The sequence below is a fragment of the Cervus elaphus genome, chromosome 30, assembly GCF_910594005.1.
Source record: "Cervus elaphus chromosome 30, mCerEla1.1, whole genome shotgun sequence".
Lineage (NCBI taxonomy): Eukaryota > Metazoa > Chordata > Mammalia > Artiodactyla > Cervidae > Cervus > Cervus elaphus.
Genome location: NC_057844.1, coordinates 74793683 through 74816387, shown reverse-complemented (window position 1 = coordinate 74816387; position 22705 = coordinate 74793683). Strand labels below are relative to the sequence as shown.

At 45.6% G+C, this 22705-nt stretch overlaps 1 protein-coding gene across 1 annotated transcript in view; it reads right to left on the bottom strand.

The window, feature by feature from the left end:
- The window catches only part of FARP1 (FERM, ARH/RhoGEF and pleckstrin domain protein 1), a 300786-nt gene that overhangs the window by 22390 nt on the left and 255691 nt on the right, over positions 1-22705 (bottom strand). The window contains exons 14-16 of the mRNA XM_043892272.1: positions 17288-17475; positions 15328-15417; positions 14177-14310 (exon numbers count right to left, since the gene is read on the bottom strand). Of these exons, the coding sequence (XP_043748207.1) occupies positions 14177-14310; positions 15328-15417; positions 17288-17475 (412 nt within the window). The remainder of the gene's footprint in view (positions 1-14176; positions 14311-15327; positions 15418-17287; positions 17476-22705) is intronic.

The window sequence follows — 22705 nt, the reverse complement described above, 5'->3', positions numbered from 1 at the left end:
TCCTCTCCTAGCTGCCCTCTCCCCACAGCGAGCAGTGACAACACCACGGACTCCACCGTTTATAACTGAGCATAGACTGGGAAGTACATCACAGGAGAGACAAGCAACCAGACCCATCAGGGAATTAAAGCTTCGGTAAAATAAAAGGAGCGAGGGTACCCGTGAGGGTCCCAGCCCCTGCCAGGGTCTTCTGCGGCTTTCTCTTTTTTTGATTAATATTTGTCGGAGCACAGTTGCTTTGCAATGCTGTGTTAGTTTCCACTGCACACCAGAGTAAATCAGTCACACGTATAAACACATCCCCTCTTTTTTTGGGATTCCCTTCCTTTTAGGTCACCACCCAGCACTGACCAGAGTTTCCTGTGCTTGGCAGCAGGTTCTTAGCGGTTACCTATTTTATACACAGTAGTGTCATATATGTCAGTCCCAATTTCCCAATTCATCCCACCCTCTCTCTCTCTGCCCTGGTGTCCTTACACTTGTTCTCTGCGTCTGTGTCTCCTTCTACTTTACCAATGAGTCCATCTGTATCTTTTTTCTAGAAGGGCTGTCCTCTAGACAGCCTATTCCATTCTTTTCCACCCTGATGCAGAATTCCTCAATCCTTCTGCTTCCTCTTAGCCGCCAAAACAAACAAGCTGGCCGATGGCCTTAATTACTATGCACTTCTCTTTTGATTAAACTTTGGATTCTCTTCTCGCCACTGCCTGAAATGGTTCTGTTCAAGACTGCTGCTGATCTCCGAGTCACCTAACCCACCAAGGGAAGTACTGTCACGGCTGCTCCTGGTCATCCACTCATGGCTGGTCGGTCCCAAAAGCCCTGGCCCTGCTCTCGAGGCTTCTGGAAGCCTCCTCTCTGGCCCCCTGGTTTCTCTCCAGGTGACATTTTCAATCCTGTTTGCCAAGCCCTCCTCTTCAGGCCAATCCTAATCTGTTTCTGTGTTTTGAGAACCCATCCCTGGCTATCTTCTCTCTCTTCATTTCTCCTTCTCCCTAAGCAAGCCTTTCTAGTCTCCATGGTTTCAACTCACGATACCACATCTATGACCTCAATGAGTTATGTAGTTACTGACCCAGGCCCTGTATTTTATGACTTTCAGAGGTCACTGCCCGAGTGACCTCACGGTGGTAGATATAAAGATGCCACAGCGTATGTGACAGTTTAGTCACTCAGTTGTATACAACTCTTGCGACCCCATGGACTGTAGCCCGCCAGGCTCCTCTATCCATGGGGATTCTCCAGGCAAGAATACTGGAGTGGGTTGCCATTTCCTCCTCTAGGGGATCTTCCCAACCCAAGAATCGAATCCGGGTCTCCTGCATTGTAGGCAGATTCTTTACCAACTAAGCTCCAAGGGAAGCCACATCATAGGAATCTCAAACTCAAGAGTTTCTGCACAGAGGTATTTATCTTGCTGCCAAAATCTAATCTCCTTCCTCCATTTTGTTCCTTAATGACAACTGTCTTGCTTCAGCCTCAAGCCAGGAGCCTCGGTTATCCACACTGGTCTGCCTCCCTCATCCGCATCCATCGGGTCATTCTTCCCCAAAGCAGCCTCAGTAGAGAATGCTCCAGCATCTGAGTTAGACCAGGCTCCCCTCTGAGATGGGGCTTCCCTGGTGGCTCAGATGGTGAAGAATCTGCCTGCTAATGCAGGAGACCCAGGTTTGATCCTGGACCAGGAAGATCCCCTGGAGAAGAGAATGGCTACCCACTCCAGTATTCTTGCTTATTGAATCTCGTGGACAGAGGAGCCTGGCGGGCTACAGTCCATGGGGTTGTTGGACACGACTGAGCAGCTAACCCTTTCCCTTTCCCCTCCTGAGACAGCACTCAATTCTCTGCTCATGATCAGAAATTATGCCACCCCATCAGCTACAGGGGTGTGGTATCTTTGGATCTTTGGCAAATGGTTCTTCATTGGGTCACAACAGGGATGTTTATCATTTGGCTAGTCTGTGGCTCCTGTGTGAGTGTGTGGGTGCAGCTGTGAATTTACAGGTTGCTTCTTCTTATACACTTCGGGCAGGAAGGCGCTCCCGCCAGAAACAGAGGCTTCCTGCTGTTCAAACCACCCACCTCGCACCTTCAGCATCACTGGGAAGCTCGCTTAGGAGTTGGGAAGTTCTCCTTCCCTCCCCACCACATCTAAACAACAAAGGAGGACCGAATTGCTCAGTAAGAACAGCCTGGTTTCAGTAAAAAGAGGGAAGACACAACTTATGCTTGATTTCCAGGTATGCAGCTCTCATCTTGGAACCTGACCCCAAACTTCCAAATGGGCATGCCACTTGACAATGCACATGCGACAGCTCTTCAGTTCATCCAAAGGGCAGCATCTGGACGGAGTGGGGCGAGAACTGGGGGTCTCGGCTCCCACCGGTACTGAACAATCTCCTGTCTCTCACAGAGAGCATCCTGACCCGCGGGGAACCAGGCGCGGCGGGGCAGGCAGGGAGGAGGGGCAGGGAGCGGTGATGGATTGACTTCACTTCCTTTCTTCCTTTGCCAACTCTTTATTAGAAGAGCAGTGCAGTGATGTTCAAATCCCAGACGCAAGGGGGACCTTCCTTCCTGCTTCGGCTGGCCGGCAGAACCTTATCTGTTCCCCTCAGTTTGCAGAGTCTTGGTTTCATCTGGGAAACTGCTCTGGGATAGCATCAGGCTCCTCTGTGCCCAGTCAATCCGCTGAGCGGGGGCAGCCCGAGGGAATGCAGTGAAACCAGGCTAGGGCCCTGGAAGTTCACGCAACCAGTATGGGCAGCCTGGCCCCCTTCCGTCGCCCTCCCACCGCAGCACGCGGCAGGGTCCGGCCCTCCTTGGTCCCAGAACACGGAGTCAGCCCTCGGGAAAGGGGACAAGACCTGCGTTCCTGCTGCTCCGCAGAGAATTACCGTCACGTTTGCACTTCCTCTGCATGTGAACGCCAGCGAACCTGCAAGTCCAGTGCACTGGCCTTATTGTAAAGAGCTAAAAGGTCACTTGATTATGGAGAACATGGAAAAGTAATTATAACTCTGCCGGAACAGCCTCTGGACGTTAACCTCACAAGAAAAGGGTCCTTGTTGGGAAGATGGGGCCACGTATTCACTGTCTGCGTAATTACTGCGCGACAATGCAGCGGAAAATCCTTTTGACAATTTCGCTCTGGAAACCCACGTACCAAGGAGCCTCCCAGATGCTGAATTCTGACCTGTGCACCATGATTAATGTGCTACAGGGCACAACTATGTATTATGTCAGAACAAGGTTGAACACACACACACACACACACACACAATCTCTGACTCTCCAGACAGACCAAGGCTCCGCCCTTTCCTCCTCCCTCTCACAACAAAGCAAAGAATCAGCTCATTAGATTAAAACATAAAAGCAAAACCACATAGCTTGGAGCTAAAAGGGCTGACTTTTTCAACTCAGCTCTGGGTCAGGGTGCTCTCTGACTCCAAGAAAATAGATTTAACTTTGTGAATTTTTAGGCCTCATTTGAAAAACAAACATCGTGCCCTAATTCTTACTGTTCCTTGTGGTTCCTATGATTCTGACTGGGGGGGAAGAGGCTGTGATTATGTGTGTCTGTGTGTCTGTGCTGTTACTGTGCTAAGTTGCTTCAGCCATGTCTGACTCTTTGCGACGCTGTGGACTGTAGCCCGCCAGGCGTCTCTCTCCATGGGATTTTTCCCGGCAAGAACACTGGAGTGGGTTGTCACGCCCTCCTCCAGGGGACTTCTTGCATTGGCAGGCGGGTTCTTTATCGCTAGCACCATCTGGGAAGCTATGCATCTATATATCTGTATGTCTATGTGTATCTATGTAAATAAAAGAATATGTAAGTGAGCAAATAAGACAAATCTTCCACTAATATGTAGGGTAGGAAGGGCAGCTGGGTTCAAAAAGCAACAAATTAGCCAGAGTAATAGATTTCATATGTGTGTGTATGTATATATTAGTTGCATGTAATAGATGTGGATTTCAATATTCTTTGATGAATTTCAATACCCTTTGAAATCCCTGGAGAGGAAACCATGAATGTGAACATTAATTCACATCGCCGCTTGCAGGGAAGGCACTTGTGAGGCGTTCTTGCTGGGCTGGGGTACACTGTTTCCCCCCAGGAGCGACAGGTGCGTGCCCATCCTGTCCTCTGGCTCAGGCGGACATGGTAGCCTCAAGTCCTCAGCCACCCTGTGCTCATCAGCTATGAGTACATTATAGACTTGCCTAAAGCCACAGCTTTTCTTCTTCCAAGTTTACCAGGTCCAGTTTAATATGAGGCACAAGAGTTACAGCCCACTCACAGGCAGGCTTGATAGCACCAGATGAGACCTGGGTTTGGTTCTGTTGACGGCCATGCATTAAAACACAGCACAATAGAAGGGCACTTTCAAACTCATCAGTGGCCTAAGTGTGTTCCAGCAGAAATCCACCTGCAATTGGAAAAATCATTTCCATTTTTCTAAACAAACAAACCTAAAAGTAGCTTGCTCTGCAAGCACAGTGGGCCATATAGACAGGAATAAGGCAGACAATTCAAGAAAAACAGCTCCTGCATATGCTTGACAACAGGCAATTTTACTCCTGTGTTAAAAGGAAACAATCACCAACCATCACTGGCCCCCTAGGGGGACAGAGAGAAGCTGTGTCTGGGCAGGACACAGTGGGAAGACCCCAGCGTCCTTAAAGTGTTTTTCTTGCCTTTGAAACAAAGATGAAATTTTAAATAATAAATTGATATAAAAAAGTGTACATGCACTGCCCCCCATTGTATACCCACGATCCATATCTTGCCCTAACTTCCTTCCACCGTGTATTCTTCCAAGCTTTTTTCCAGGTAGGTCACACTGCCTTGTCTCCAGTGAGTTTCATGGTTTAATTTGAAAGTAAGGATTTTAAACCCTTTTTGCACAGCCTTCTTTTAAAAACCAGTGAAAATATTTTCAAACAAAAGCTTTTACACGATAGAAGTAGATCTGCCTGAAGCAGGGAGCAGAGGGCTTGGATGGCCCGTCCTTGAATCTTGCGTTTTGAATACAACCTCAATGACTGGACAGCTTCCCTGGTGGGAAGCACTAACGGTATTTTATTTTTAATATTAACATGTTGCAGACTTTGCATGTGAATACTGATTTTCTAAGTGTAAAAGCATGGTCCATCATCATTTGCCAGGCACCCTTCTGCTTTGAGCCTTTGAAACACAACAACAAACTAAATAATCTTTACGATTTACCCCAGAGGAAACCAAGACATTTTCACGAATTTGTTTCATAAGTATTTTGAGGAACTATTGAGTGGTGGGCCCTGTGTTTGGTGTAATGAGCACTATTCATTCTTTTTAATACAATTTTTAAAGGTTACAACCCACCTACAGTTACTATAAGATATTGGCTCCATTCCCCATATTGTACAATATATTCCTGCAGCCTATTTTATACCCAAGAGTTTGCACCTCCCAATGCTGTGAAAAAGAACTTTCTACGATGATGGAAATTATCATGTGTTTTATGTCTGCTGTCCTGAACGTAGCCACTAGCCACACGGGTCTAATAACCCTTGAAATGTGGCTCGTGTTACCGAGAAACTGAATTTTTAATTTAAATTATTTTAAACTGCTCCAAGTGGCTAGTGGCCACCATAGGGGACAGTGCACTTCCGATGTCTTCGCTTATCCTTATCTTGTATTGTTTTCTACTTGTTAACTGTCTCAAAATCTTTGTGGAAGATGAGGCATAAAAGGATTGGCAGATGCTAAGACTTGAGCACCAGGAGCTGAGATCCCAGGTGAACCAGGATGAGCGGGTGACACGGGAAGGTTAGTAAACGTCTTGGGAATCCAGAGACAGAAAGATGGAAGTTGGTGGGAGGGAGGGAGGAGTCAGTAAGCTTACTGAGCTGGGCTAAGTCAATTTTACCGGAAAATCAATGCAGTTAATTGACCTTGCTGGATTTGAGAGTGACTCGGGGATTTCTGACATGCAGGCTGACACCCTAACTTCCTGCTCAGGACAAAAAATTCATTAGAGCTGGAGCTGCAGGAGCTTGTCAAGCCTGAGAGGCAGTGGGATCCCTCGTCACACGAGAACGTTCGTTCCACGAGACAAGGCGCCACAGCTGATTTTACTCTAAACGAGCAAAGCTGTCACTGCTGGTAGTAAAGGCACTGTGGGGATGACAGGAGTTGGCGCACGAAAGAATTATCCAACCATGAACAAAGTGTGTGAGGCAGGAATAATTCCCCCATGAAATAATTACAGGGCCTCTCTGCAGTCGACCTTTACAAATATTTTGATCTTGGGCAACAACAAAAATAATATGGAAACCGGTTCCTTTCCTTTACGTGGATGTGGGAAACAGTCCAGAGACATCAACTTCAGGGGGAAGAAGGCTTTCATGTCATATAAACGACCTGCTTGGCAGAGTCAGCCAGCGCTTCATGGTGTGGCAGGAACCACTTGCCACGGGCGACCTCTCCAACGGATGGTGGCCAGGGTCTGGTCCATCCTCAGGGATCCAGAGATGAAGTGTGGGGAGGTGGACTCTCGGGGTTGAGAAGAGGGGGGCAGGGGGGCATGTCCATGTATGTGGTACACGTGTGTGCTCCTGACTCAACCAACCACAAGAGGATGCCGTGAAAAAACTGCCCTGGCTGGAGGGCGAGCGAGCTACCTTTGGGGGTGGTGGCCACAGAACGAGGAAAAAGAATAGTGTCTCTTCCCGTCCTGTTTGCAGGACCCGCTGGTACACAAGCTCAAGACAACAGGCTGTCCAGTCACCAGGCTCCTGATGACCCCAAGTTCAAGCACAGGCCAGAGAAGACATGGAGTTTATTAACGTCAAAGGTCTCCACCTCAGGATAAAAGTCTGACCAGCCGGGATCATCGCCCACCACACCCCTCATTGGGTCACTTAAGAAAGGTAAAAAAAAAAAAAAAGCCTGTTTTCACTTTCCCATCTGTTTAAAATAAAGCCCATGGACCTCACAGAGCAGTAGGGCAGTTAACGGAAGTAACAATGGGAGTTGGAAAGCGCCTCCAAGAATGAGGAAGCTGTTGAGAAGTGAAACTGCACTGTGAGGTCTGCCTTCAGGTGGAAAGGCACCTGGACAGGTAAGCCCCGCCCATGCCAGCTGCATTCTGAATCCCTAAGTTCTGCTGGGAGTAAAATGATACTCTTAGGTACCATCTTAGCTTCAAACTGAGGTCTTAACATTCAACTTAACCTCTCAAGGCCTGGCTGCGAATGCTGACTGGGTCAGAATGGAGGCAATTCAATCAGCCAACACACCTGTCATGTAAGGCTCACCTGCCCGCCTCTGTGAGGTGCCAATAAGCTTTCCAGTGTTCCAGGAAAGTCCTTGGCAGCACCCACAGAGAACCCACAGGCATGGTGACCTTCATGTGAAAAGCACTGTTTTGAAGTCTCTTGTCTTCTTCTGCATCGGATTCCCAATGATTTTTTCTGTTTTTAAAAAATTGTGGCAAGATAAAGATTGTTGGCAAAGAGACACCCCTTGGCAACAAAGGTCTAAACAGTCATAGTTTTTCAAGTAGTCATGTACCGATGTGAGAGCTGGACCATAAAGAAGGCTGAGCACTGAAGAACTGATACTTTTGAACTGTGGTGTTGGAGAAGACTCTCAAGTCCCTTGGACAGCAAGGAGACCAAACCAGTCAATCCTAAAGGAAATCAACCCTGAATATTCGTTGGAAGGACTGATGCATGCTGAAGCTCTAACACCTTAGCCACCTGATGCAAAAAGCCGACTCACTGGAAAAGACCCTGATGCTGGGAAAGATTTGAGGGTAGGAGGAGAAGGGGGCAACAGAGGATGAGATGGTTGAATGGCATCATCAACTCAATGGACATAAGAGTTGAAGCAAATTCCGGGAGATAGTGAAGGACAGGGTAGCCTGGCGAACTGCAGTCCATGGAGTAGCAAAGAGCAAAGAGTCAGACACAACTTAGTGACTGAACAACAACAAAAGATCCCTTGGAGGAGGAAATGGCAACCCACTCCAGTATTCCTGCCTGGAGAATGCCATGGACAGAGGAGCCGGGGCGGGGTATGGTCCATGGGGTTGCAAAGGATCGGATATGACTGAGTGATTTACAGTTTCTTTTTTCACTATATAACCTAATATCTACCACCATAACCATTTTGCAAGTGTATAGTTCAATGGCATTAAGTACAGTCACATTGTTTTCTTGAACCTGGCTGATCCTTCTTGGAAGCTGTATGCCCACAGCCTACCCATGTCTCCTTGCATGCCCTTCCCTGGGTCCTAGTTCCCCACCAGCCAAATTCCATCCCCGGCAGAACCCGGAGCAGGTATGCATCCATCTCTGGGGAATGACTTGGCCAGTTTGCGCCCAGCACCTGCCAGTCATTTTAGGGCTGGAATTTGGGGCACCTGCCCAAAAGCCAAAGAGCTTTAGTGGCTTTCTCTGAATGCGTTTGAACAGCTGAGTAAAATGTCCTCACTTGCAAAAGAAAAAGCAATCTTAGTGTTTTCAGAAGTCACAGAACCTGTTTCCTTGTTTTTGAAGAAACGGGGTAACTTGGGCTTGGGCCTGAATGAAATGGTCCAGCCTCTTCTCCCAGCATTGACTTGGGAGAATGCACCATTTGGACAGGAGCAGGTGTGTTTGCTGAGCCAGGCTCCAGCCTAATCATTCAGGAAAACATCCTGGTAATTTTCCTGCCTTATGATTTCCCACTGCTGATGGAAGTATATGACAGCCTAACTCAGGGCAGCAAAGAAAAGCACAGTGGCTGTGACATTTAAGTCCCAAATCTGGGGGACCTTGAGGTACATGGTAAACTTTAGATTTCCATTAACAATAATTAAAAATACTATTACTGGTTAAAGTCTGGAGTTTAGTTAATAACGTAGTGTTAAAAGAGAAAGGACAGGCCCAAAATGGAGTCACTTGGCTAAAGCCAAGACTTAGTACCTAACCAAACCACAGCCACAACCTCCCCCCGGAGGCTCATCCTAACCAGTTAGTCATTGGTCAGCACCAAGGAGGTCATCGGTCACATGGGCCCTCTTGATCCCCAAAGGAAGATGAGGTCATCTGCCACAGAGACCCCTGCCATCCCCCACATAGGTAACCTACATCTGAAAGAACGTTGTTTATTCCTTGTTTTGCTTGTAAAGTTAAAAGTGTTAGCTTTCTAACACTGGTTAGTTAACTAAAGTCAAGCCCAACTTTTTGTGACCTCATGGACTGTAGCTCGCCAGGCTCTCTGACCATGGAATTCCCCAGGCAAGAATACTGGTGTGGGTCGCCATTCCCTTCTCCAGGCCATCTTCCTGACCCAGGGATGGAACCCAGGTCTCCTGCATTGGCAGACAGATTCTTTACGGTGCGAGTCACGAGGGAAGCCTTTCCATTTCTGGAGCGCCTCCCTCCTTGCCTCCTGGGACACTGCCCATTCATGAACCATTCAATAGAGCCAATTAGACCTTTCAATTTTACTTGCTCAGATTTTGCTTTTTAACAGAACCACCAACACTGGTTTCTTAGGTTTGAGGAATGTGCCCAGTGATGTAAGAAGCTGACATCAATGGAAGGGTCTGGAAAAGGAGTGTGCAAAAACTATTCTCATGGCAACTTTTCCCTAAATCTAAGATTTCAATTTATAGGAGAAGTTAATATTAAAAAATGGTCAGCCTTTCTCCCTTTCCATGACAGGATGCCAAGCCTTTTACAGACACTGTCTCATTTAGTTGGTGTAACAGCCTGGTGAGGTGGAGGCCACATCTCATCTTATAGGTGAGGAAATGAGGCCATAGACTGCTGGACATGGACCTCAGGTGTTGGTGTGATGAAGGATGCAGACACTGCCAGCCCACTCCACGTGGGCCTGTCCGTGTCTCCCATCTCAGAATATCAACACACACACACATGGTCTGTCAATAACCCAAAGCAAACCTTCTTTCTTAATAAACTTTATGTCTTTTCATTTGCTCATGGGTTGCTTCTTCTGTGCAGGCATTAATGGCCCACATGTCCTCCAAGACAGAACTAGCCAGTGATGCCCTCGTTGGACATGGCCCATCCAGCCATGAGAGGGCCCGCCCCCTCCCCTGAGACTGCAAGTCTCCAGAAGATGAAGCCTGGCACTTGCTCACTCACCCATATATTCATTCATTGCTTATAGAAGAAACAGAGTTATAAGTAAAATGCAAACCAAAGAATCAAAGGGTGGCTGGTTTCTCAAACACTGCACATGAGTTGTTCCAGAAAAATCATTCATCACAGTCATCTCAAGAAACACTGAAAAAGTACAAATTTCTGGATCTCACCCCAGTGTTCTGATAAAGGAGGGCTGGGTACAATGGAGCAATCTGTAGGTTTTCAAAACTCCACTGGCCCACCAACCCCAGTGACCCTGATGCCCTGCCAGGTTTGGGGTTTTGTCCAACAGTAAGTACCTTCTGGAAGTGGACAACCTCAGCTCAAGAAACCCCGAAAAAAAAAAAAAAAAAGAAACCCCGAGGCCGAGGAGCCGACTGCCTGGGAAGGCAGCCTGTCACTGCAAAGCTGCACTTGCTGTGAAACACTTCTCTGTGCTCAGATACAAGGTGCTTCCTCAGAAACTCACTCCTTTGTTTAAATTTTGTCCTCTGGTACAACTAAGATGATGCTGACATCCTCCTTCATACAAAATCTTCTCTTTGAGGCCAAATGCCCATACTTCCAACATTTTTTTTAAAAAATGAAATGCATTCTATTAGCCCATTTCAAACATAACACTCAGAACTGGGTACAGTATTCTGAGGGAGCTCTGAGCCTTGAAGTTCCAAGGGGCAATCCTTGGTCTCCTTCTAATGAGGCACCGTCTATGGAAGAGGTACACGACCTTGGCGGCACATTGGAATAATGACCTAGGAAGCTTTAGGAACTGCTGACGCTTGCATTCTACCTCTCAGGGATTCTGATACAACTGTCTGGTGTTCTGCCTGGTTATCAAGATACTTTTTTTTTTCTTAAAGGTTCCAGGTGATTTTAATGAGCAGCCAATGTTGAGAGCCACAGATAGAACCGATATTGATTTCTCTCTCTCTTATTCTATTGGCTCACACTTAACTCATTCACATTCAGCCTTCTGCCGTGATTCCCTGCCGAGTCAGGTCATTTTCATCATGCACTTGAGGAACTGATTAGCTCAACTTAATGGCACACTTGGACACTGACTCCCGATAAACGTCAACAGTATGCTGAGGGTCCATTGTTGCAAAGCTACTAAAGGTCAAGTTGATGGAGCTACATATTGACTATGTGCTCTCTCTTGCTAGCCTTGAGTCTTTAACACACTTCTGGCATCTTCATGGAAAATGAATAAAATTATAGACCTTTGAAAGTTACACTACTGAAAATTCTCTGGGGAAATAAATGACAGCAGGTGCTTTTTAAAGCAGCTGGACACTCTTTCACAGATCAAGGCTAAAGATTTATGATCACAGATAAATCCAAGAGCGTGGCAGTCATTCTAAAATGAAACGGTGTTTCATACAGCTCGGCAAAAAAAGTTCTCTGGTGGCAGCGTCAGTAGTGAGAAGTGTCAGCAGTTAGAAGTGAGAAGATCCCTGCCCCTCCATCCTGAACGGGGTCATCTTTCCCTCCTCACTCTGGACACTGGGAATCAGAACATGCCCAGAGACCCTCCGTCTGTGGTCAAGGATCACCCTTCGAGTTTCCAGCCCAGTCAGGACCAAGCAAGATAAGACGCCCAGAACAGGTTGGTGTAGGTACACCAAGATCTAAGCAGCGACTCAGGACCCCAGGGTCCATGACACTGTCATTATGATACGTGAGCACTGCGGCTTCTGCTCCCTCCCCTCCCCCACCCCGGATTTCACTTGGGGGCTTATGGGTTGGGGCCTGCACACTAAGGGGCAAGTTATATAACCCAAAGCTGTCAATCAACTTGTCAGTCAAATGATACAGGACACAGGGAGGGGCCACTAAGCTTAAAAGCCCAACCCTACCCCATCGTGGGCTTCTCAGGAGGTGCAGTGGTAAAGAATCTGCCTGCCAGTGCTGAAGATGTGGGTTCCATCCCTAGGTAGGGAAGATCCCTTGGAGGAAGACATGGCAACCCACTCCAGCATCCTTGCCTGGGAATTCCCATGGACAGAGGAGCCTGGCGGGCTACAGTCCTCGGGGTCGCAAAGAGTCAGACACGACTGAGCACGCATGCACACCCCACTGTGGGACTGTCTGGGTTTCCAGACAGCTCACTCTCATGCTTTCTCAGGAGCATACTTTCACTTTGCTTAATAAAAGTCTTGCTGCTGAAAACTGCTTTATGCCTCCTGTCTGAATTCTTTCCCTTGAGAGGACAAGCACCGAGGAAACTACCGTTCTGCCAGTGACAGCAGGACTGAGCTGAAGCCCCCGCACTGGGCTGCCAGGGCACTGCCAACTGAAGACACCGCCTGTGTGTGACCTCCCCAACCTTCTTTAAACCAACGGCCATGTGGACCAAACTGCTGTATGACACGTCTCAAGATGCTCTGAGCATACAGGAAGACTGTATGAATGTGCATCTCACTGGCCAGAAAATGAACTGCTGGATTGGTTTCTCCAGAGCTAGAAGATCTTCAATTCCACTATGAAAGCATCATTCAACTTTGTATATGACTAAGGAGTCAACATGGCAGAACACAATCAAAAGCTTTCCAGTAAATTTCAGGAAGACAGAGTTAGATGTTACAGAGCGTATTTTTTTTTTTTAATTTCTAAAAGTGGTATTTCTCTTATATTCATAGCACCAATCTAGAGTTTAAGAGTCTAAACTGGCATTTTCAGCCTCTCATCATCTCCAGTGGAGCTGAGTTTTATACTTGTTCTCAGTCCAAGCTGAGCCCTCCTGCCTGGGGCACCTGAGTAAAGCCTCCCAACTTCCTTCTGTCACAGCAGAGAGAGCTGCACTGAATTCTCTCCAGGTATAAAAAACATACAAAGTTGGGTATCTGAGCACATTTGCTTCACAGCACAGGGAGTAGCTCTCTGAGTCTGTTAACCAGTGCCCGAACCCCCCACGTGGAATCCCCCAGGGTGGGACCACCTCATCCAGGTCTCCGGCAGGCCCCACAGTCACTAAGACACCCCGAGAATACCTTGAACCAAACTCTCACCTGTAGTGAAGATGGACACAGTACACAGTGGGTTCCGTTTCTGCCCAAAATGTTGAAAGCTTCTGCTATTATCTCCTGGCATCTTTCAAAGGCATGTTTACTAGATATAGTCAATTCCTCATGTGTCTATACATGTCTTTTAAAAGAAAACCCATAAGAATTTTCTGCAGAAGTTTCCATTTTAGGCCAAGGGACTTTGCATTCTATAGTATAGATGATTTCTCCTTATGTTTTGCATCCACAGATTAATATATGATATTTAATAAAACAGACTTAATATTTTTATCCAGCCTGCTCCTCCTGAGTATTAAGGTCAGTTCCAATCTTTTAATTCTGTCATGGATATCATTGCCATTTGTCATTTCACATATTAGAATGCATCCTTAAGATAAATTCTTAGTAGTGGGGATCAAGGTAAAAATGTATGCATGTGTGGGGTATGGGGTTCTATTTTATTTTTTGGGGTCATACCACACAGCAGGTGACATCTTAGTTCCCCAACTAGGATCAGACTCTTGCCCCCTGCAGTAGAAGTCTGGAGTCTTAACTAAAAGACTGCCAGGGAAGCCCCTATGGGGTCTGTTTTTCAAAGCACTCTTTATAAAAACTGTGAAATATAATACTGAGAACAGCATGAGACGGATGATACTTAAATGACTATGAAGCAAGCACCAGTAAAATATTACCAACACCCTAAAAGTTCCTCTTCTGCCTCTATATAATCGTCATCAACCTTCCAGAAGACATTACTATATTCTGTGGGATTCATTTCATTATTGTCAGAAAATATGCATTTTGAAGAACTGTAAGCCAAAGGGGAAAAAAAAAATTGGGGATGAGATCTAACACGTATAGATTTACTTGGAAATCACTGCAGGCTTGGCTTGTCTGAAGCCAGCTTCTTGCTTTATCTTTGCTCATAGCTACTGCTTATAAGGAGCAACATAAAAATAAAATGAGAAGCAGAGAAAGAGAGAGGAGGGGGGTGGTGGTGAGGCAGAACGCTCACCCAGAATTGTACTCACCACAGAGCGAGTCGTTGCTCAATTTCCTTGAGAAAATTTGTATGAAATTTGTGCAAAGGTTCAAAATTCGGGAATATAAGACTTTTCAAGGTTTCGGGCATGGAGTCGTCTTTGCTCACTGTGCTCTGAAACCACTGGGAATAAAAAAGAGGGCACATTTAGAGGCGTAGAGGTGAAGAACCGAGGTCTGCAGCTCTTTGGAGGTACAGCCCACCACGCTTGGAGACATAAGGGCTCTCCTGCCGCATCCATAGGATTTCAAGAGTGTCAAGGGCTTTGAGGCTTTTCTGTTTGGAGTAAGAAGAACCATCTCTGCGTTACCGCTTCCTGAAACTTGTTACCAAGTACTGTTGAAGCCAGGACAAATCTCTGAAGCGAGCAGCTACTCAAATCAAAACTTCCATTATGGCCAACTCCCTGGGTCACCCCTGATTTATGCCCCTGCACGCCCTCAGTTCAGTCCTGAAGAAACTTCCATCGTTCTTCCTTTGTTGGAACGCTGAGCAGGAAGGTGGCTGAACCAAAGAGGTGACGCCTCTGCCTGCACACACACCCCACTCATCTCACCGAGCTGAGGCTGGGCTGGGCCCCGCGAGGGCTGCTAAGTGCCTGCTCTGGAGGCAGACACCAGACCATTCCAACTGACCTGCAGTTGGCTAGCTCCTTTCCAGAATCCAGGGTCATAAAGACATCTGCCACCATGCTTTGAATTTAAGACTGAACAAGACGGATTAAAATGATAAAAGGCAGTCTTTGAGGCAGATTTTGCTGACATGGCTCAATTTATTATCAGAGATAAAACGAGGTTTCCCTTTCACCTCTGAGGTCTCTCTCAAGCAAAAATATGAGGCAAAACACAAAGTTCTGCCTTGGTGCAGGCAGTGCAGACAGTGAAACATTTAATACTAAATTTCTCCACTTTAGAAATTTCCTTCCTCTGCACTTAAAAAATCACAATTATAAAACCTTTTTAGGGCATATTCCAAATTAAACATACCATTACTGCCTAATTTCTACAACTCAGGACTAAAATCCTTTTAATTGGAGTTGGAGAACCCGATATTTAATTAGATCCAGCTTGTCTCCTAAAGCTGAGTATTAGTCAAGATAAATTATGTAATTTAACACTTTAGGGGAAATGCTACACATACCGAAGTGATGACTTCAAGATCCTTCAGATACGTTCTCTCAGTGGTGGAGACTTCTTTAGCGATGAAGTATGCTTTGTCAGTTGGGAATCTCTGCAAAAATTCATAAAAAGAAAAAAAGACAAAATAATTTGAGGCTCGGTTTCTAAGAATGTCCTAGTTATAAGAAAGCCCTAACTAAAGTGGCGCATTGCTAACTTATGATCTTTGGTTGGTTGGTAGCAAGGCTAAATAAACTCTTACTTATTCTCCTTTTTGTGCAAGAGGCACTAGAATAAAGAACGGGTTTCTATGATGAGAAAATTGTCTAGGAATGTTTCCTTCCAACCAAACCCTACTGGCAGTGAAAGAACTCAAGTGAGTGTGTCAGTTACCACCGAAGACTGTTCATTCAAAACTGGGCGCCTGAAAATCTAATTAATTAGGATAGTATCAGAGGGATGCAGTCTTCAAGGAAATGAATGGAAAAGAAACCAGGGCAGCCTTTGTCTTGGGCATCGTGGGCTGGTGGTACTGGTTTTTAGGAAGCGGAAGTTACGTTGCTCCTGGGAACACGAAAGTGGCTGATCTAAAGGGCCCGGGTGACAGGAGGCAGAGTCCCTCTGTTAGGTGGGCAGGTGGCACTGCCCTAGATCGGTCTACTATTGGTTTTGCTTCTCTTTGACCAGTCAGTAAAAGGAAACCAATCTCCTGTTGTTGACCATCCTGCTTACTTCTTACAGGAGTCTACCCCATTCCACCTCTGGGGAATACACGTGAAGCAGAGATGAGACCAGATACTTGTGCACCTGTGTTCCCAGAACATTAGGCAAAAGAGCCACATGGAGGAAACAACTGTCCATCAATGGGTGGATGGATACACAAAATGTGCTACCTCCAGACAGTGGACTACCAGTCAGCCTTAAAAAAGAAGGAAATTCTGATGCAGGCTACAACATGCATCAACCTCGATGTTAAGCTCAAGGAAATAAGCCAGTCACAAAGGCACAGACACTGCATGATTCTACTTTATCGCTGTTATTCTGTCACGAAGTCATGTCCAACTGTGCAACTCCATGGACTGTAGTCTGCCGGGCTCCTCTGTCCATGGGATTTCCCAGGCCAAGTACACTAGGGTGGTGAGAGGGTAACAGGCAGGAAGGCCAGGGGTCTCCAAATGGAGAAAAGAGGCTGTAAGTGCCAGACATTTTTATCTCTCTTAAACGGCAGGAAGAAACAAACCAGCGATCTGCTTTTCCCTTCTCTATACAAATTTAAAAGGTTTCTCTTAACATTCTGTGTTGCCATGACACCTGGTCTCACCTAAAGCTAACTACTCTGAAACTTTGAGTTAACCAATACATTCCTTTTTCGTATGGAAATGTTGTCTTAAGCTATGTTAATGAACCCCAGACTCTATCTTCAAGTTCGTTCCGCCAAACGGCCTAACTTACTTACTGAGGTATTGTTCCCCTAATCTATGTAAACGGAACTATTTGTTGGTATTCTGCCCTTCTACAAGATTCAAGTCAATCGTTTTATGGCCTGGGATGAATTATCTGATGCCATTCTAAATTTTATGACATTCCTTTCATTTCATTAACAGACTGTGAGTGACTATATAACATACAGCTAAAAACTAGGAGGGGGGTACTCTTTTGCCCCCTTCTGATGCCTATGTCAGAAGCTTTCTCTATACTTTAATAAAACTTTATTACACAAAAGCTCTGAGCGATCCAGCCTCGTCTCTGGCCCCGGATTGAATTCGTCTCCTTCGGAGGCCAAGAATCCCGCGTCTTATCGTTCAGCAACAACCTTTCAGTGGGTTGCTATTTCCTTCTCCAAGGGATCTTCCCAAACTCGGGATCAAACTCGTGTCTCTTGCATTAGCAGGTGGATTCTTTACCACTGAGCAAATTACTGGAATTTAAAAAAAAAAAAAAAACCCCAAAATCAGCAGGTGAGCGCCTGCCCGCCCTCATACCTTCCTCCGGCCGTCGTCCTCGTCCTCGGCCCGTGGGCCTGCCTGGTCGTTCAGCAGGGGGCTGACCAAGGGGGACGCCTGCTTGGTGTCAGGGCTCAGGTTGGGCGACAGGATGGCGTTGGTGGGCGCAGTTCCTCCCTGAGAGTTGATGGACAGCTCTGAAAGGTGAGGGCTGCCAGTCAGGGAGCCTGTTTGGGGATGAGAAGTATTAAAGGAAAAAAAAAAAAGTAATTCCTTCTGGGACCCAGTCTCCACTTACAATTTTCACCTTTTCAAACCATTAGAAGCTTAGACTACTATATTACTATATGGCACGCTTAAAATGCCCTCCATCACTTTCTAGTTTTTTTCCCCTAAGTTGCAGCAGCCTTCATCCTCAAGATACCATTCAGTGGAATCACAGTTATGTCATTAATAATAAGCTGGAGAATTCTGCTTAGAGCACAATTACAATAGTTTTAAAAGCATTGTGTATCTGCAAATAGCATCTTCATTTCCTAACTACTTCCTTAATGTCTTAAGAATTACTCGAGAAAGACACAGGGTCTGTATCACAAGGAGATGTGGAAAATGACTAGAAAATAGCGCTATTCTAATAGAAGACTAAAGGACTTGGGACACCCAGGACAGACTACGTCTTGGAACAATGGGTCACAGCTAAAGAAAGGGAAAGCAGCTACCTCCCCATTCTACGAAGAACAGAAGCAAGCTGGTTATACCTGGTGATGGCACTCCATGTCTCTCTCACTGTTTGGGACAGAAACACTAGTATCACAATTATAGCAAAGGTGATCATTTAAAAATGCAAAGCTGGAGGTTATCACATTATCACAATTCCCCCTTTTGAGTCAAAAAATGACAGGCAATTAGTTATTCCTCTGAAAATGATACCAGAGTAAATCATAGGAAAATGTATAATTACCCATCATGAGTCAACCAGATGAGATGACATGCACATGAAAGCTCTTTGCCAACAGAATTTTGCAAACACCAATACCTCAACCTATTGAAACTAAGTGGGATGTTTCGAAATCTACTTCTAAATTCAAATGTTTCAGCCTAACAGATCTGTAATGCTTATGCAGACTCACAGAAACTAGGATTAGGATGAACATAGTTTAAGTAGCCTGCAGCCCTGTCAGTTACCATCATAGAGAAAAACTACGTAAATGCTTTCTCTATTTTCCAGCATCCAGTTTCATGGTTGCGGCTACTCAGCCCAGTATCAAGGAGCTTGGAGAGAGAGGTGAAGGGCCGTTTTCTGGGAATTCCCCCAGTTTTTTCACCTCTATCCTGTCTCTCTGGATGCATTCAGATTTGCTTGGACATTACAAGATAAGTCCGCCTTGAATGGAGCTGCTGGAGTCGGGTCGTGAACGTGACCCCAGTATGAAGGAACCATGCAGAAACCCCCTCCAGGCCCCACCCAGTCTCAGGTCGCCCGGCTTGCTGTGTCCCCTACACACGGGGATAAAAGCCACCACGCCCACAAACAACAGAAAGCAGACATCCTGCCCATTGACTAAGAACAAGATTAGAAAATGTCAGGAAAAGTCAGATTCCAGAAGTTTGCATTAAAAAGAAAAAAAAAAAAAACCCTCCATTTCAATGCCTTGCATTTTCATAAACATCATTATAACAAAGTCCTGATGTTAGACAAAGACCCAATCGCCCCTCTCACACCACCAGACCCAGGAAAACCCGGAGAAAAAGGCCAGAAATTGCTTCACAAATGTCAATTTTATTGACACTAGTGCACAACTGAATACAATAATTTCGAAAGAATTTGAACTTGTCAAATAGAAATAGTGACAACAATCATAACTGCAATTGATTCAAGGTACTATGCTCTTCTCTTAAGAGAAAAAAAAAAAAGAATCACAAAAAGAAAACTGTCATCACTACAAAGAGGAATTAGAAAAAGAGAAATTCTGGCAGTCTGGAGATCGAAACGTTTCATGCATTTGTGAGTCGCTGCTGGAGAGTCATTTTTTATTTGTCCACCATCATCTGGCACAATGTGGGGGCTTACCTTCAGTTCTCACACTGTGTGTGAGACCAGGTGAGGCCGTTTAAGGGAGACCGTGCTGGGCCTTGAATCTGCAGTGACGCGGACAGAAAAAGCACTTGCCTCGTCATTGAAAGAGTTGGAGCCAAGAACGAAAAGCGGTTAGAAGGCTAGCGTGGATGAGGAGCGTGGGTGGGGAGAGAGTACCAAGGAAGCCTTGGACCGTATCCAGCAGCAGATCAAAAATCGGCTGCCACATCGCGAGGGAGAGAATAAGGGTGAACACACTCAAGTGCAACCACATCCACCCTCCAAGGTCGAAGGCTGTTCTTGCCTTTGTGAATTCGCCCAGGGACGCTCCGGTTGGGTAGAAGCGGGCCAGTGGGCCAGAAGGACGATCTAATAGACGAGGGCTCTTGGAGAGGTGCCATGCTGCCATGGCAGAGAAGACAGCCATCTAGAAGAGTCCCCACTGGACCACACTGGAGACAGGAATCAGAGAGTGGGGCGCTGAGAGTGAACCTGCTGGCAACCACGTTCCTAGGTAGAGTCAGGGAGTTCTAGAGTCCTAGAGCTCTGGGTTCAGCTACGTTCTCACTTATCATGTGGCCTAAAGATGTGTGTGTCACCCACATTCCACGTGCAATACACAACTCTGGAGGAGGACCAAATTATGGTAGCTCAAGTCCATTTCCAGAGGGGTTACCTCACCTGGCTTTGTGTCTGCTCGTGGGGCCCAAGAAAGCCAAGGCGATACTGTATTTAAACAATAAGACCAATAAATACCAAGCAGCCTGCTCTAGAAATCTATCAGCAATGCTAAGGAGGGGAAGGATCCAAAATTCTGAAGCTGGATTTTACCAATCTGAGCCACATCCATGGAGAAAAGCCTCTTTCCTCCTCTTGCAAGAGAAACTCCTCAAGGCTTTGCAAATTCAAGGATGACAGGGTTGCAAACACAAGCAGGTAGGCTCATTTACCATTCAGCAGCCAGTGGAATATGCGGACGGGAGTAATTAGTAGAATTTGGCAGCCTGATGAGTAATTAAAATTCTCTTTCAGCTATGAGCCAGTGTGTGGCAAGGGTCTGTACAAGCTCATGCCCACAAGGGGCCTGCTCTTGGTCCAGTGTGAGGAGCTGGGACCCAAACGTCAATGTCTGAGGTCACCGTTATCAGAGCTACGTGTAACCAATTTTCACTGAAGTAGTCCATCTTATTAAAAAAAAAAAAAAAAAGGCAAGCAAACATGGTGGTGTTAGATAAAATGAGTTTGCCAGATTTCTGCAGCTTCATAAAGCCTGCTCTCATCACAGTCTGTCACCTGCCTTGAAGGCACGGCCCTGTGCGCTGAGGAGAAGAGACCACTGGCATTCACTGCTACCTACCCTATGAACATATTAATGCCAGGGAATTGTATCATTTTCCTCCTTGACACAATGTTATACATCTCCCTCACTGACACAAAGGAACTTCTTTCAGCCAGGGGCTCTAGGTAAATAACTGGGGGGTGGGGGGTGTCATCTAAGAAAAGCACCTGGTTATTAAGGCAATGGGTAGAAAGAAGTATGAAGAGATTAGAAAAGGATCAGTTATACCTCGAAAATCTGGAAGCTTTTGATTAAAAAAAAATTTTTTTTCCCCTTATTTTTAGAAATCACCCTGCATGTTTTTAGCATTCAGTTATATTTCTGGCTTATAACCTTCAGGGCCTTCACCTGTACCAAATAACTTCCTGACACCCCGCCCCTACCCTTCAGCTGTATCCAGTGGGATGAATTTATGTCACTCCCAAGGACTAAACACACCTTCACCAATGTTACTCTTGAGGAAGGCATTTCTGGTAATTGCTTTCAAAAATCCTTTTACACGTACACATTCTCATGGCATGGACAATTATGGAACTTCAAATTAGCACTGTGATATTTATGGATTCCAGTTTATCACCCAGCCTGGAAAATGGCTTATCACTTTAATGTAAAATACATTCGTAATTCTTCTCCCTAGCTGCACGGGAAAGCTGGGTTTGCAGCCTCACCCACACTGGAGCGTCTCTCCACCAACTCTCCGGCAGGGGCACATTAACAGCAGGAACATAGTTTATGATCAACAAGCCAAACTCGCACCCTCCTTCCCCTTCTGGGACTAGGCACAAGCTGCCAGATAACCATCTTTAATAACTATTAAAGGCTTAAGAGCCAACTCACACAAGCCTGGGAAAAGAGAATTTTCTGTTTTTCAAGTCATAAAAAATTGCATTTTGAACACCTAGTTGTACCTGCCCTGTTTTAAATTAGCCAGTAAATTGGGAACCCTCGCTTTTAATTAGATAAGTGTTATTTTTGCTGTTAAGGAGCGAATCAGAAAACCTGTCAACTTTAAAAACAGTAATCCACAGGTTTGTGAAATACAAAAACGTCTGAGATTGAGAATCCTGATGAGAATAAGACCATTGATGGCTTTCGCAAATCCTCTTTCCAAAATTTAGAGAGTATAATGATTAAAAAAAAAATCCATGCAGGTTCCTCAGTATTTCCCCCCGAGTTACACATTTGGCAAGCTTCATAAATGTCATCCGTCCATCATTACTTGTCTTCTGTTATTTGGTTCTAAAATATAGGAGATTGCATCTCTATGTACCCACAACGTGCTTCAAAGGCACATGTAGAAAATACATTACAGATGCAGGTTTTCATTTATTTCTAAAAAGGCTCTTTCTAAATCCACAATCTCCCTCTAAAAGAGAAGACAAACTCTCTCTGGAGACGGCTGCATTTGAAAGCCAGTTTAAAAAAAAAAAAAAAGTCAGTATTATATTCTGGCTAGTTTCCAGAACAAGCATGATTCATTCTAGTCTGATAACAAAGCTGGATCCCACCCCAATGGAATATGTGAGGGGGAAAAAAATGGGCTGACAGTATTTCACTGAAATTACAAGATTCCATAAGAAAAACCAGATTACAGGATCACCAATCATAGCAGGGTGGCCTTCTTCTTGACAGCTTAGGTTGTGGGAAATGTACATGCTTCTTAGACCAAGTTCCTTGAAGAAAAGTTTTACAAGCAGCCAAACATCAGAGTTACTGTTCATCATGAAGCAATTCAGAAAAGCAACAGTGATGCAAGTTGCAGAAAAATAAAGAGAAATGCTGCTAATGGGAGAATGTGGCGGTGGGGGGGGTCGCAGTGTCTGGGCTGGGGTACACGGTGCTTTGAACCAGTGAAAAACACCATCTTGTACTTAGAACAAAGCTTCAGCCATCAGTAGGAAAGAACAGTTACAATTAACAGTTTTTACAGCAAGATACCTGTTAGGTCAAGTACAACCCTCTTTCGGTTGAGACTGACAAGAGCTATGAATCCCGTGCATACACCGTGACCCGAGTTTGGCCTTCCCTGCCTAAGGAATCA